The sequence below is a fragment of the Patagioenas fasciata genome, chromosome 21 (genome assembly GCF_037038585.1).
Source record: "Patagioenas fasciata isolate bPatFas1 chromosome 21, bPatFas1.hap1, whole genome shotgun sequence".
NCBI classification, from domain to species: Eukaryota; Metazoa; Chordata; class Aves; order Columbiformes; family Columbidae; genus Patagioenas; species Patagioenas fasciata.
Window position 1 is genome coordinate 3,182,769 of NC_092540.1, and position 16,322 is coordinate 3,199,090.

At 49.1% G+C, this 16,322-nt stretch overlaps 1 protein-coding gene across 2 annotated transcripts; it reads right to left on the bottom strand.

Annotated features, from left to right (window-relative positions):
* Positions 1-1,675: 1,675 nt before the first annotated feature.
* On the bottom strand, positions 1,676-15,388 carry CD34 (CD34 molecule). Of its 2 annotated transcripts, none has more exons than XM_065854556.2 (8): positions 15,072-15,381; positions 10,505-10,645; positions 9,492-9,781; positions 9,296-9,373; positions 6,142-6,289; positions 5,810-5,850; positions 4,957-5,121; positions 1,676-3,330 (listed from the first exon to the last, which is right to left on the bottom strand). In XM_065854556.2, exons 1-8 carry the CDS (start codon positions 15,148-15,150, stop codon positions 3,145-3,147), a joined length of 1,128 nt encoding a protein of 375 aa, XP_065710628.1. In that variant the 5' UTR covers positions 15,151-15,381; the 3' UTR covers positions 1,676-3,144. The 2 variants fall into 2 exon arrangements, with proteins under 2 accessions (XP_065710628.1, XP_065710629.1); XM_065854557.2 differs by lacking the exon at positions 1,676-3,330 and adding an exon at positions 4,577-4,728 and having other exon boundaries at positions 15,072-15,388.
* Positions 15,389-16,322: the final 934 nt, after the last annotated feature.

The window sequence follows — 16,322 nt, forward strand, 5'->3', positions numbered from 1 at the left end:
GTTTCAGCAGTGCACAGAGCAAGCCACCCTCGACTCACAGTAGCATTTCAGGTAGAAAGGTATTCCTTTATTTCTGAAAGAGTCTTGGATTTCAACCTGCAGAAGCATTTGGGGGCTGCCTGGACAGATAACAAAGCTCCCACTTCCATTTCAGGCTGGGACACGGACATGTCATTTAATAGCTGTGGCACATTTATATTTAACACCTATATTTCCCACCATTTTTCCTCTGGGGCTGCTTCCATGCAGATAATTTTCACCAGGGTGTTTCATGCCGATGAAATGGTCCCCACCAACTACACATGTATGTGCCGTATAGGAGCAGCACATGGGATCATGAGCCGGGCAAGAGCACCTGAGTCAACCCTGAACCACATTTTTGGGAACGCAGGTCTCTGTTGGAAGCTGAGGTGGCTTTAACCCTCCAAAAAGGCCCCCCAAAGTGGCCCAAAAGCCCCTAAAAGTGGCCCAAGAGCAGCTGCAAGCCCACAGGCTGCATGGGATGGTGAGAGGAGGCGGCTGCCCGGCCACTGGCAGGGCCAGCGAGGAAGGAATGCGAGGGGTTTGATAAGGAAGGAATAATAATAACAACCTTTTCTGCGGGCTAGGGCTGAGCCTGCCCGTGTTTACACACAGGCAAAAAACTTCCTGAGCTGGAAGCGCAGCCTTTTCCGCTGGCTCGGCCCCGTTCCTGCTCGGCCACGGCCGCTCTCGGCATTTCCCTCTATCTGCATGTTTTAGGGAAAGCTTTTGTCTTGCCAAAGCAGTTGACTGCAACTTTATTGTCTCTGCTTGGCCCTAGGACATACCCTGAGCTGTGAAAAACACACCTGATGCTTGATTAGATCTCCTACTTTGGATACAGCCAGTAGTGCTGATTAGATAAACAACTGCCAAAAGAAAAAAGCCAATCCCAGCTCCCTATCCTACCCCACAGTGCAAAACAAGCCTTTGCAGCCGCCGGAGCCCTTGGGAGATAAAGTCATTTCATTTTCCTGCATCTGGTTCCCTTGCAGCCAGGCTTTCAAAGGTCAGATTACCCCAAACTACAGCAAAACTGGCAGCAGCGGTTTCCAGCCGTACCTGGTGTGCATCTCTCCAGCAAACAACACCAGGAAGGGTCGGGCATCCCAAAGAGGAGGGGACCAGGTCAGTAAAGACACCCAGCCTCAAATCTCCCCCTTTCAAAACAGCTCGAGCATCCCCACAAGAACAGGCACTAAAGGGCCGCTTGGAATCACCCTGCAATTGAGGCAGGAAGCATTGCTGGTTCTTGCAGTGCACAGAGTGACGAGGCCTTCATCTTCATTGTCATCTCCATCTTCATTGTCATCGTCATCTTCATCCTCATGCACACACACACACTCCTCGATGTCAGACCCCACTCCACACTCCTACACAGTCTCATTTATCCATCCAGCAATTAGCCGGGCGCCTTAAACATCACAAAAATCAGACGCCGAGGTTTAATAACACGGCCTACGCCGCTTGTCCTGCGGACGTGTGTGTTGAGAGACACACAGAACAAACCACAGCCCTTAGTCATAGCATTTCTGTTGGGAAACAACCTCTACGCGAGGCGTTGTCCTTTCATCGCACTGGCACACGGCACAGCCAGAGCCGCGCGTCCCGGTGGGATAAACGCGCTGTTGTTCCAAGGACACAACCGAGAAGCTGATTTTTAATACTCTCTTTCTTTTCTCCAACTTGGGTTATTTACAATGAGATTTGGGAGAAGCAATTTCCACCGAAACAAACAAAACCTGAAAGATTTTAAACCGTGCTTAAATGACTCTTGCACCCATAAAAACAGCCCCACGTAACGACGGACGTCGCTGTCTTTCTTACAAGCATTGTACCAGAAAAGGTTGCGGTAAATTCACTGGTAAAAGGTTGTGGTAAATTCACTAGGGAGAGGGTATATCGGCTTCAAGGGGCATTTTTGTCCCTATTTCAGATGCGGAGGTCGCTGCTGGTGCCAGCACAGACTGTGATCCGAGTGACCTCTGCTGAAGTGCAACCTCTTGGGGTCTTGCACAGCAACACTGGGCTTGCACAACAGCAGCTTTAGCTCCCTAAAAACAAGCTGTGCTTGCTTGGGATGGAGCCCAAGCCCAGCCCTGGTCCCCGTCTCTCCCTGCACGTAGCTCAATGATGCATTTTGCAGCTCCGCTTTCCTGGGAGCAGGACCCATGCAGAGCTGCAGGATCCATGCAGAGCTGCAGGATCCGCTCCTGCTGCTGGGATTTTGGGGTTGCCCTTCACTTACCAAAGCCAAAATACACCATGTACCCAATGCAGAAACACCCACAGCAGAGCCGAGTCTCCATCCAGCACTGCATCCCGCTGGGAGCATCTTTTATTCCTAAAGTCCTACAGCTGTATCAAATGTTCTTCATCTCCTTAAATGACTGATTGCTGGCTCTGCCTCATCGAACTCCGTCTCCAGTCTCTGACAGGAAGAGGCTGGGGAAGATGATAGTTTTTTACTCTAAAACAACCTCTGCGTACTGGTAGGATTGAAAAAAGAAACAAGTTTGGGGTCTATTCACATTTCAGCTTTCAATTCCTTGTGGAAAGTTTTACACAGAGCTTCAGCAAATTCTGCTGGAGTAGGAAACACTACAGAAGACCTAAAGCACAAGGAGGGGGATTAAATGCCTGATGTTCTCGGAAGAGGAAGAAATCCTGCACTTAAACATGAGATAAAAAACAACTCTTAACCAAAATTCTTGGAAACCTGAGAGGTCTTTGTCACTGAAATTTAACTATTTCAATCGGCCTAACGCGCTGCCACCAAAAATTTGGGCTGTTTGGAGTCTGGCTCAAGGCTTCTGTAGCTTCCATCTGCCTCTGCTTCAGAGCTGTTCGGGGTAAAGGGCACTTGCATTTCCCATTATCTTCTAACAACAAAAGCAGAGAACAGCTGCAAAACAGTGTCTTGTGTGGTCAACGGGAGAAGCAGGAGGAGGCAGAGAAGCAGGTTTTTGGCAGCTCCGGTGCTTAATGTGCCGATTTTGAAGTTCTTCACAGAAATGATAACCAAAACAACAACAACAACATTCTGCAGTTCCCTAATTGTCCATAGAAAACTCTCACCCTCTCTCATCTCCTGCATCCCCGAGGATGCTCCTCTCATGCGGTTCACATCTCGGTGTCGGCGGGGCTGTGCTGCCTGGCCGAGTGCCCGTTTTTGGAGGACGCTTGGCCGTTCTCCTGAGTCCCACCGTTGAGGTTCGGCTTCTCCTGCACCTCAGCTTGCTCCTGGGAGGGCGTCATCAACAGCGTGTTCCCCTGGCTCCCGTTCTCCGCGTAATACGGGTCTTCAGCCTAAACGGGTACGTAAATCACAAAAGGCAGAGTTAGGGAAGGGAAAGGGCTGACGGCACAAGCGGCTTTGATTGCAGGCAACGGTTTGGCTGCCGGTGCTTCCTGAACAGGAGGGACAAACAACTTGCAGGCATGGGGACCTGCTCTTGCTGAGCAGAAGGGTAGCAGAGAGCCTGAATCACGCCGTGGCAAGGCGAAGCAAGAGAACTTTAGCCAGGAACTGGGGTTTTTTGCCTTTTTTCTCCTGGGCCTGGAAAGAGAAGCTGTCAGTTTTCGTTGTTTTCTCATAACCAGGTTTTGGAGCTGACCCTGCCATGGGTCTGCAAAGCTACGCCGTGACTGACCACCTCTGCTTTCCAGGATCACCATTGAATGAAAGCTATGGAAATGGTCTCTTTTTAAAATGTATTTATTTCTTTTCCTTTCCCAATCCTTCCTTTCAGCCTGTGAATAGATACAAGCTCAGAGCAAGGTGCCAGCAGAGGTGCAGGGCGGCATTCCTGCAGATGCAATACACACTGCGTGGCTTGGTATCACTACTGCTATGCTGTTTCCCCAAAAATAAGATAGGGTCTTATATTAATTTTTGCTCCAAAAGATGCCTTTTTTTTACATTTATAGCTGCCTGGACGTTATTTAAATTAACCTTTTTTTAATGAATGGTAACTAGGGCTTATTTTTGGAGTAGGGCTTCTATTTCGAGCATCCTCAGAAATCGTGAAAAATCACGCTAGGGCTTATTTTCAGAGTAGGTCTTATTTTTGGGGAAATAGGGTATGAAGAACAGAAGGTCTGGAGATCCAGAGCGCCACAGAACTGTCTCTGTTCCCCACCATGAACACTCCCCATGCGTTGGGCCATGGCAGGTCCAACAGCAACGCAGTGAGTGCTGGTGGTCCCGGGCTGTGTGTGCAAATTCCCAGCTGGTAGCAGATATGAGAGGCAGGTGAAAGCCTCTCTCCTTGTCTGCTTGGGAGCATCCAGCACCCACAGCAAACTGCCGAGCTTCCCATGGTTTCCCTCCTTTCTGGCCATGAAATAACCTCCTGGCTTCCCAGGACACAACTGGTCAAGCACCCATGGGGGAAAACACGGCCCGTCCTCTCTTTACAAAGGGCTTGTGTTCCCAAAAGTCGCTGGTAGGGAATGGTCCTCAATGGCCAGCCTGCCTGGAAAGGGGAAAATAGAAATAGGAAATTTCTTCTTCTTGCTTTCTTAATGTATTTTATCACCGTGGCTTGTTAAGTGAGGGGAGAAATAGCCTTTATTACAGCATCAGTACAAAACAGACACGTAACTCCAATGCAGCAAACGGAAAGTTAAAGTGCATCTCTTTTAATGACAAATTTATAAGGTTTTGATGTCTCTGGAGGGGTCTTGCTTGATGAGTTCTTACTGCTGAGCAAAAATAACTGTTAGACCTAGAAGTACGAGCGAAAAAGGGGTGGTTTTCCCGCAGGAGCAACCAGCTAAGAGTTCATTGCAGAAGGCAAGAGAGGGTTCCCTTCACCTCGTATGGTCTGGCACCCCCGCTCCAGCCCTTTGCCTTGCCCAGGCTGACCCAGCAGCCCCCCGAGTCTCCCGGGTTCCTCCCTACCGGGGGTTCTGCCATCGATAAGCACTAACCAGCCTCTCGCCCGCCGGGCTCCAGCTCCGCCGCTTCATCAGGAAATAGCCAGCCAAGCCCAGGAACGCCAGCATGAGTCCAGATGTGACCAAGGCGATCAGGGTCTTCTGAGAAAAATCCTGGTGGTTCCTCACGTTCCCCTGTTTAAGGGATTTTATTCCAAACTGGAAAAAAAAGAATACCAAAGAGAGCCGGTAGTCTGACAAACAGGAAACAAGTGCATCTGCTCAACAGGCACCGGGCTTCAAACAGTGCTGCTCTTCACCTCCTTGCTCAGCTTCACGTAAACAAAGCCGGGCTTTGCTACCCCAGCTCCTGAGCTTTGCGCTTGCCCTTTGAGCTCTCACATCCTCAAGGGCTCTTTTTCAACCCAGCATCTTCTGTGGCACGGGGAGAATTTCTCCCTTGGGCAAAAGCGCTCAGGTCCTGAGATTTAGAGCATCTGCACAGCCGAAAGATCTCGGAGCTGTTGCAGGCACCTGGAGCTCAGCTTTACAAGCTGACGGCAACCTCGCCGGGGTGTCGAGATGAGGAATTAATTAATGTCAGCGTGGTACTTTGAAGAAGCAGAGCACCAATTACATCCAAAGAGTTCTTGTTGGGATCGAGGTCTTTTTTTTTTTTTTAATAAAAATACTACAGAATGTTACAATTTCAAGCATTTCTGCCTTCAGTGGTTCTATTCTCCAACAGTGGTTGGCTCCAACCATCTCAAGTGCCAACAAGCACTTCCGAGATGGAGGCAGGTTCAGGTCTCAACCTCCAATGACCATCGAAACATTTCCTTTCTCCAGCCAACCAGGCCACCCTTTATCTTTTTTTTTCCCAGCTGAATTTGCTTAAGGAATTTACCTTTTCCCAGTGAGACTCCTGGAGCATATCTGTAGCAGGATCTGCAAGGTTTAAAATATAAGAGGCATATTACATAGAGGTAACATCAGCATCGACGAGCCATTGGTGAAGATGGAGGAGCGTGAGCCCCTTCGCTACTCTGGAGGCAAACCACAGCTCCGTGGATCCAACAATACCCCAGAAATTAGAGAAGCAGAGAAGCCACGTCCCCACTGTAACTGAGGATTTGTGTCCCACAGCCTCTCCCCACAAAGCATCCCCTCTCCCATTGCCCAGATCGAGGTCGTTATCCCATGGTGTTAATGCCAACCAGAGGAAGCAGCTCAACTGACCTCTCTCCCCGACGAGGATGAGGAGCAGACAGTCACGGTCCACCTCCGATTTGGCGAGTTTGATCTGGCACGGGGAGGGCACGCGGCGGGCGCTCTCCTCACATATCGCGCTCCACAAGTCCGACCCCTTCATCTCTAAAAAATGCTTCTGCAAAAATTTCCAAAACAAACAGCCGCTGAACCAACCAAACCGACCAATTCTCCATCTCCTGCTGGTGGCACTACTGGTAGTGTTGTGCGTCCACCCCCTGTGTGTTGGTGGCTCATCTGGGCTGTGCGAAGCTGAGCAGAAGCGACGACAAGTGTCAGACCCTCACCTCCCACCTCACTGCTGCTTGGAGCACCGATAACACCTAGAAAACGGAGATGCTTATTTCTTGTTTCTTAACTTCGTGATAATAAATTAAATGAAGATATTATTAGCAACTCTTGCAAATGGTGTTTAAACAAAGCTAAATTTAGGATCTGAACCGCATAGCAAGTCCCTCCAGTTTTCAGGCTGAAACAGTCGCCTGAAGAGCCCTATTGTTCCAGAGTCCCAGGCAGGGGCTGGGAAAGGAGGGAAACAACAAAGCAGCATTGAGCCTTCCTGTTTAGGAAGTGTCCTCAATGTTTTTGCTAGGTGGCTGATCAAAGGCTAGGCAAAATAATACAAATTTCTCACATTTAGGGCTGAACCGACCCTTGGGTGGAAGAGGAAGAGGAGTGAGGAGCTGCAGCCTTTTTCTTCTACCGGCCAATTTCTGGGTCGGACGGGATGGGCTTTCTCCTTGGGTCTATTTTCAGCCACTGTCAGGCTTGGAGACAGAGCCCACAGTTGCTAAAAGTCATTATCAGCTTCCTTAACATCCTCCCAGCTGGGGACATCATCTGAGCTTTGGCTGTGCCCACCCCCTTGGGACAGAGACTGAGCCCCCCATCCTGCCCCAAGGGGTCCCCACTCATGTGGGGCTGCAAAAAACCCTCTCGTCTCAGCGTTTTGCAGAGCCAGGCAGCTCAGTGCCTTCCTCTCTTTGCCTTAGAATCGCCTCCATACTGTGCTCAAATTGCCACCTCCTCTCAGCATACCAAAAAAATAAAACAAAACAGAAGAAACTTATCCATGGGAGAACAACAAACAAATCACTTTCAGCTGTTTCTGTAGAGCTTGGCTTGGAGTGAGAAAGGCCAAGATGGAACAAGAGACCCAAGCATGTATTTTTCCTTTCTCTGCTGTGGAAAGAACTCATCGGAGTGTCAGAATTTCCCTTTGCAATTAGCAGCGCCGGGTGCCAGCGTATTGCTCATTTGCTTTGGGAAAGGCCAGCAGGAAAGCGGGACACGGCACGCTCCCTCCTATCTGCTCTCCTCGCAGACGCTCTTATCTGGTTCCCAGGTCCCAGGGCTGCTGAGCCTGAGCTGGTTTTTCCCCACTTGATGCTTATTTGAGGTGGAAGCCCGGGAAAGGTCTGCTTTGGGGTGAGACTCCCAGAAAAACGCACTTTGAGCCCTTCAACATGGGGGAGAGCTGAGAGGATGTGCAATTAGATACAACTCTGTAGGATATTCTGTTTGTTATGTATACATCCATTTTTGTAGCACAGGTATGTAATGCATATTGAATGCGTCTAAACCCCGTGCCCAGATGGTGCCGTTGCCCAGTAGATGGCACCTGTGATCAGAACCGCTCGCTTCCGGAGGAGTTTCCATGTGAATTATTGCCGAAGTGCAGTTGCCATAAACAGGAGCAAATCTAAATGCGGCTTAATCGCCAATTTGCAGAGAAAAGCCGAATAAGAACTTGCTCGTTCTAAGTGGTGGCAGCAAGGCTGACCAGCACAAGTAAAATTAATCATCATCATTTTATACCCAGGGCATTGCCAAACCTGCTGTCCCACAAGATCCAGCACCACCTGCCCTCTGTTGCAGGCTGTATCTCCTGTATGAAAGATTTCTTCCCTCCCACCCACAACAGCATCTCAGCTGGACCCTTTTCTGCTTTTACAAATGCCTCATTTTTGGTGCAGAAGGCCAAGGGCAGTTACAGAACGCCTGGGATTCCCTTAGGAATTGCACAGATGGGAACACTGATCTGCCATCCATGCTCCTGTTTTCTTTCCTAGTGCGGCTGGCAAGACAAAAAAAGGCGATCACCTTCCCAACAGGGAAGAGGAAGAAGAAGAACAAAGGCAATTTCCCGTTAAACATGGTGGGAGGTACTTTAGAAGCTAAACTGACCCAGAGCTTACTCATGGGAAAGGAGATGTTATGCAACCAGGGGGTGGCATTTTCCCTGGGGCTGCTGTGGTTGTCCCTTTGGGATCCTCCTGGGACTGCTGGGATGATCCCTTTGGGATGCTCTTGGGACTGCTGGGATCGTCCCTTTGGGATCCTGCTGGGACTGCTGGGATGATCCCTTTGGGATGCTCTTGGGACTGCCGGGATCGTCCCTTTGGGATGCTCCTGGGACTGCTGGGATGATCCCTTTGGGATGCTCTTGGGACTGCTGGGATCGTCCCTTTGGGATCCTGCTGGGACTGCTGGGATGATCCTTTTGGGATGCTCCTGGGACTGCTGGGATCGTCCCTTTGGGATCCTCCTGGGACTGCTGGGATGATCCCTTTGGGATGCTCTTGGGACTGCTGGGATCGTCCCTTTGGGATCCTGCTGGGACTGCTGGGATCATCCCTTTGGGATGCTCTTGGGACTGCTGGGATCGTCCCTTTGGGATCCTGCTGGGACTGCTGGGATCATCCCTTTGGGATCCTGCTGGGACTGCTGGGATGATCCCTTTGGGATGCTCTTGGGACTGCTGGGATCGTCCCTTTGGGATCCTGCTGGGACTGCTGGGATCATCCCTTTGGGATGCTCCTGGGACTGCTGGGATCGTCCCTTTGGGATCCTGCTGGGACTGCTGGGATGATCCCTTTGGGATGCTCTTGGGACTGCCGGGATCAACCCCACCTCCACCAGCTTGGCACAGCTCAGATGCTGTGTCCCAGAGATAATGGTGTGAACTCCCCACCCCAAACCACCCCCCCAGGTGTGATGGGGGACCCCATCACTGCAAGCCCGAGGGCACCACAGGAACCTGCCCTTGGCTATTTGCTTGCAGCCCCCTCCTCCCGCATGTCCTTCCCCCAGAGATGCATGTCCACCCATAGTTGTGACTCACGCAAGTGCTGGACTCATTGAGCTGCAAGCAGATGGCTCCGGTGTCACTCACTTCTTTGACATTGTGGCATGTGATGGGCTGGAAGGTAAAAGCAAACAAAACACAGTGCTGGCATCAGTGAATTCTTGGGGATTTGTGAGGCAAGTTCAGTCTCCTCATGGTCCCACAGCCCATGGTCCCACAGCTGCATCCTTACCTTGGGGCTGTCGCCGCCTTTGTGCAGTGCCGTGGTGGTACCCGAGACGGGAAGATGCTTCGAGGTGGCAGCATCGCTCGTCAGAGCCGGCGTGGAGCCTGGGGTTTCTGCCACTGTGCTGGGTACAGTCACTGGGCTCTTGGTTGTGGGGACCCCTTGGCTTCCAAGTTCTGGCCCCAAGGGGGTGCCCAGTGCCAGTGTGGGGGCTTGGCTGGGCTGTGAGCTCGTCCGCTCGCTGCTGAGCTCCAGGGATGTGGGGCTGGCTACCAGGGACGCGGCTGTGGCTTTGGCTTTGAAGAAATGCAATGAAAAGGATACAGGAGAAAGCTTAAGTCCTCTAAAATCAATGCGTGGCATTGCGATGACTGAAGTACAATATTGATTTGTCATAGCCAGCGGTACCAGAACGTGTTATTGGCTGTATAAGAAACGCGCATTAGACTTGCTTGAGTTACCTAATTGTTACACGCGCTTTATAATCTGTTTACAATGGGCTAATTTCCTGGGCATACGCTGCACCACAGCAAGGATGCCATTGCCCGACCTGCCCTGTGTTTCCCTCACCTCTCCCTTGACCCAGCATCTGCAGAAATACGTTCTGATTTCAAACAGAACAGAAAGGCACCATCCATCTGTGCAACGGTCCCTGCTCCACAGCCCTTCAGAGCTTATTGGAAAGGCTGGAGGGCCTCTTCTGGGTGCCATTTGCTGAGCAAAGAGTAAGTCTGTTGAAATAAAAGATGAATGAGCATTTTGTCCCATCATCTCTTGGCTGTTTTAAAAAGGATGGGTCTAAGCCACCCGTCCTGAAGCCAGAAGGATCAGGCTGCCCCGGGCAGGATTTTCTGCACATAATTAAAGTTATTACCATCCCATTAGGCTCTTTTTTGAGAGCACAACCTGGACATCGACCATGCAGTTTCTGAGGGCAAGCTGGACCTGTGCACTTCATAAACCTGATTATTAATGCAAACACTACCAGCAACCACAGGAGGAGTGAGGGGAGCGATTACCAGATGTCTCCGCCGTTGGGTTGGCGCTGCTGGGGACTCCGGTGGCCACGGTGGCTGCCGTGCTGCTGATCCCTTTTGGTTCGGTGGCCAGGACTGTCGATGTGGGGGTGTCCGTTGGGCTCCCAGAAGCATTGCCTGGAGCTGGAAGAAGGTGTTTTAGGGGTTGCCAAACCTCCATCCCAGCCCCAAGCCCCTGCCTGCCCCCGTGGGTCCCTGCTTTCACAAATTCACTTTCTTCTTGCCCCAAAATGGCAGGCTGCCTTAGAGCTCATATGGGAGAAGCTCAGAGACTAAACATTTCATCTGGGTGAGTACCAAACTTTGGTGTGGCCCTTGCAGAGGCTCCGGGGCAGCACTGGGGAGGGCAGGCTGGTTTCTACCCCCATCCTGCTCCATCCTCGGGCTTACCAAGGGATGCACAAAGCTCTGCACAAAGCTGGGTTTCATAGGAGGTTGGTTTATAACCCTCGAAGGAAAGACTCAGGCCTTGGAACAGATCGCTTGAGCGCCTCAGGAAAAAAAGAAGTTGGATTTGCAGTTGCAGGCACAATCTCAAAGTAAATAGAAACATTCCCATTGGCCCGGGATCAGCTCTGACTCATGAGCAAAAACATCTTTGGAGGTAAAACAGAAGGTTTGGAGAATGGTTTGCTGTTCTAACTTAAAGTTTATGTATTGCTTCCTGGTATGTTACAAAGATGACACTTCGAGCTTTTCCTTCTGAAATGAACTATGCGAGTCTGTGAAAATGCATTTTTTTTCCCATTTCTTAACCTTTTCTATCCTTAAGATCTATTTCCACTTTTAACAAACAGCTTCACTCTCTGCTTCAGGACTGTTGAAGATTCTTATCCAGACACTAAAGAGAAAATAATACCAAATGCATTGTTTCATTTGTATTTGTGCCCAGGGGAGCCTGAGCTCCAAGAAGAGCTACTTCATCCTCCCAAACAACCCTCGGAGATGGAGCAGCACTGACAGGTCCCCACCAACACACATGTCTGGGTTGTGTGCCGCAGCGTCGTGCACCGCAGCATCCTCCTGCCAGGAATTTTTCTACATTGGGATGTTCATATTTTGCTGGATCAGGTCCAGAGGACCTGGACGGTTTGTGAAAAGCGAAGCCTGAGATCGCAGCGCATTTTGGCAACGGGCAGGTACATCGCATCCCTCCCAATCCCATCGTGTTCCATTCCATCCCCATCCCCGCTGCAGCTGCTCTGGGGAAACGGGGGCCCTGCTGAGGTTCAGCGCAGGTGTCTGGAGCTGGGGTTTAACTTCTGGCACAGCTTTTAGTTCAGAGAGAAGTTTCTCCTCTCCAAGGCAATTCGGTTCCAACTGGTTAAATCACCAAGTTTTTCTGACGAATTTTAACAAATCAAAAGCAGGAGGCATGACTGCCTGCCCGGAGTAATGAGTAGCACAAAGTCAGAGCCAGGCTTGGCATCCAGCTTTGTGTTTGCATGGACATTAGCAGGAAACTTTACATCACTAGAACAATATAGCGCCTGGACTTGACCTCCCCAAGTGCCACAGCCACCCAAGTACCTTTTAGCTGTTCCAGATGTTTGTAAAGCACCAGAGGTATTTCTAATCAAAGCCTTTTCACCACTGAATATCATAAATTGAAGCCTGGATTATTGCTTAGTGTAATTCATGAGAAGACTTGTCACATTGTATTTCTTTTTCTTTCCTTTGTCGTAGTGTGTGCAGGCACTTTTATAGAAAACACAGCTAAGTGTTTTGAAACCTTAGGACTCATGAGATAAATAACGACCCAGATGTGAGCTGGATAATCTACATGGTGCTCAGCTAAAGTGGGTCATTTATTGCACCATACATTTTTACTGGCTTTGCTAAACTTTGTCAATTTGTTAGTATTAAGAGTTGGAGCGTTTAAGCCAAGCCATTTATTAACTTTGGAGAAATCTTCGCCTGGTAGTGCGAGCACATGGGGAGGAAAAGCATGCAGATATGTGAAATAAAACAGTACTCCATATTCTGTTTACTTGTCTAGCTTTTAAAAAGTAAATGCCTCTGATTTTTAAAGGTATTTTAGTAATAGTGCTTAGGAAGTATGTCATCTTAAAACAAATGAAAAATTAAAAGGAATGATATAAATTGTTGAAGTAGCCGATATGGTCCAACACATCCCTGAGCACTAACCCGGGACGGCAAAAGGCAAAATTCCGCAGTGGCAAAGATTCAGGAAACAGCAGAGAAGTTTCCATAATTCACACCCTACTCTGCACCCGCAACAAATCAAACCCAGGGGTTTCTCCCCTGCAGCCCCATCCCAGCAGGTGGAAGGTGCAACCCCAGGGGATTCCCAGGCAGGAATTCCCCCCTGTGCCAACATATGATTCTCTCTGTAAACCTTTTCCAACCTGGGCGCTTATTGGAGTGCCTTGAACTTTAACCAAGTGCTTTTCCAGGCTCAACCAGCGCACCCAAGGGTCACAGGGGACCCGGCGCCTCGGTCCGGCCGGTCCCAGCGGCTGAAGAAGAGGAGGGTGAGGAAGCCAGGGAGCTCCGAGGGCTCCAGCTGCATCGCTTTCCAGTCCTGCTGCTCCCAGCCATGTGGCAGGAATTCAAGCGGGTGGAGCCCTCTTCCCTCTGGAAATATCTGATAAAAATAAAGAAAGATCCCTTCCCTCCCCCTTTTTCCTTCTCCCAGACAGGATATGGGTGTGGGGCCACAAGCACGCAGGGCACACAGGGTGGGGGGCTGTGGGGAACCCCCCGAGCCCCCAGCTGATGGACCAAGGGTTTCCTTGGGCTTGGGAGCTCTCTGGCACCTTCCCGGGGAGCGGAGTTGCTCCTGGCTTAAGCGGTTACGCTGCGCAGCCCTTTAAAGGGTGTTAAACTCAAGTGGCTGGGAGTTTTAAGGCACCTTTTTCTTCCCAGATTTTTAGAGCTTGGGGAAGGAACGAAGGGAAGAAAAAAATGCTTTAAAATTACAAGAAAATAGATTATTTCTAAAAATCAAGTTGGGCAGAGAATAATTTAAAAATATATTTAAAAAAATAATAAAATATTTTTAAAAGGTTTGCATTAGGTTCAAATAGAATATATGGTTTCTTTTCCACGTACATTCTGAGACAGGCACAGGACAGCTCTCTGTGTGGTTTATCAATACCCAATTTTGCCATCATGAGCCGCTCGCAGCATCACCCCACAGCTAATTGGTACCCAGCTGCATCCTCCCCACGCCCTATCCACACATGGCACTTGTAGATCCAGTATGGAACGGGGTTTTTTCCCCTGTAAAATGTGTGGTTTTAGCTAAAACTGGCCATTCTACCCTTGTAGAGCCAACCTGAGCACAAACCTCCCCAAACTGGGATTTCTATTGGGAGCTGCACAGCTGAAACCTTTGTTTAATTCACTTGGGGTCCCAAAGGGGTGACAAGAATCTGGTTTCTCTCTGCTCTGCACAGGAGAAATAAACACCCAACAGACATAAACCTCCTCGACTTTGCAGGGAGTGCTAATAAAGCACTAGAATATCCTGCAGAACCGTGGAGCATCAGCTATACCAGCACAATGAATGACATTTTGCAGCATTAAACCCCCTGTTGCCCGGTAGATTTGTCTTTACAAAGGCAAAGCTTTTTGTCACTTTTGTATCACTTTTGCTTTGTACTACAAGGAATTCGGATTCTGCGCTTCAGGTAAACATTTTTGTCTTACACCCTCACTCACTGTTCAATTCAGCCCATCCATATAGTCCTGAAATCTATTTCTCTCATATAAAATCAGGGTTTTTCCCTCCTTGTAAAATTAACATAGACTGGAGGGTCAGGCACAACAGCTCAGGTGAGGGATACGCCTTGGCAGCAAAGAAAACATGAAAGGAGCACCGTGAAACAGAAGAACAAAATACAGCAAATTCTTTCAATAGATCTGGTCGCTCACATTCATGTGAATAAGGAAAAATTACATTTGAGGAGACACCCGCGGGTTCCTGGCTCCCGTCCCAGCACACTATGCAGCACACGGAGCGCTGCTTCTCTCCTTATTACTTCATGGCTGTTGGGTTTGGGACAAAAATGATAATATTCCTCTAAAATATAACCCCTTAAAAAGTACTACCTAGAGAAAAATCTCTGTGTTACTGTTCACTTTTTCATCCCATGAATATTTGAAGCGCTGGACTAGGAGATTTTAATATTTATGGAGATTCATTTGATTTTCAGAAACTCTTCCCACCACAAAACAAAAGGCTGATTTACACCAGTGCAGCCCGAGAAACCACTGGAACCCTGGCTGCAATCCAGAGCTCTGCATGCTGCATTTGCATCTCTTGGTGTCATCTGCAATATTACAGGGAGCTCTAATATCCCAATTCCTTTCCAACCCAGCAGCATTTTCTGTTTGCAGCACGTTGGCCAGGACGTCTGCTGCTGTTCTGCAAAGCGTCCCTGCAATGGGAAATTGCAGCCTCCGCTAAACGCATGTTAAAACGCATCCTCCCAAGATGCTGTTTCAGAAGTTATGAAGTTACCCCATGCATTGGTCTCACGTTGTCATTGTCACCCGTGTATTTGCTGCAGTCGCTACTCACCAGACAACTCCACCACGCAGAAGGCGATCCAGAAAAGCTGCCTCCACTTCATTCTTTTCAACTTTCCCAAGAACAGCATTCCTGCTCGCAGCTCCCACTCCAACTGGCTCTGGCTGGGACAGCTCTTGAGTTTTTCAGTCCTGCAGCAGCTCTGAGCTCATGTAACTTGGTTGGAGTTCAAGCCTTTTTGAGATCACTCGCTTGTGGGGTGGGTTTCTCTTCAGGGGTTGTGCTTATGGTTCAAGACTGCGAGGTGGAGTTTCTCCAATTTGAATTTCTACGGTTTTATATAGTTCATGGCAACCTCACTATCACTTAGGTCATTTTCTCCTCCCCACTTTCCTGCCAGCAGCTTCAAAACAAACAAAAGAACAACCCTGTCCCCAGCAAAGGATCCCAAAGCCTCCCTGGGCTTAACTCTTTCCTGAGAGCTGCTGGTTTTCCCGTTCCAAGTGAAGGCTCCAGCTGGAAGGAAGGATTACGGTGGAGCCTGCTGCTAAACTTCACTCAAAGCCAAGTAAACACAACCTGATGGGAGCAGAGAAGCCGAGAAACCCCAGATCCAGCTGCTGGCAACGAGCCCCGTGCCCGGTCCCAGGGCTGTGCTGTGGGCAATGCCCTGGAAAAGAGGGGAGACTCTGAAAACTGGCTTCAGAATCAGGAATTTTCTCAGCAAATTAAGCAAGGAGCTCAAGGATGCGAAATCATCACTGACCTGAAGAGAAGTAACTCCATTAGCTTCACTAAATTGACTTTGGTCAAACAACGAGTGTGCATGAAATGGTCTAGAGACGGTCTGGGGGAGAAGAAAACCCACAAGCAAAGGCGTCTGCACGAAACCTGGAGCAGAAGAGAGACTTGAGACTAATAAATAACTTCCTGGCGCTCTTTTCCATTAATAACACGTTATAGAAACATTAAAAACAGTGTAGAAATGTAGCCTTCAGTTTTATTACCAGGCTGAGCTTGACCAAGTGGAAATGGTTGGTCAAGGCTCTCTGGTTCTCCAGTGGTTGCAACATGGATGTGTGTGGGACCAGCTCTGGAACTGGCAGGATGGGGCTGAGTCAATGCCTCCTAACACGGCCTTAAAGAAACATGAGTATCTCCAAAAGTATGGATTTAAAAAGAAAAATAATTAAAAGAAACCTCTGATGTTTCCATTTCTTGATTTTTTGTGTCTGAGGACACCAAAGACAACAGAAATATCTTAGTAAAAATATTGGCATTTGGGGATAAAAAAAAGATATG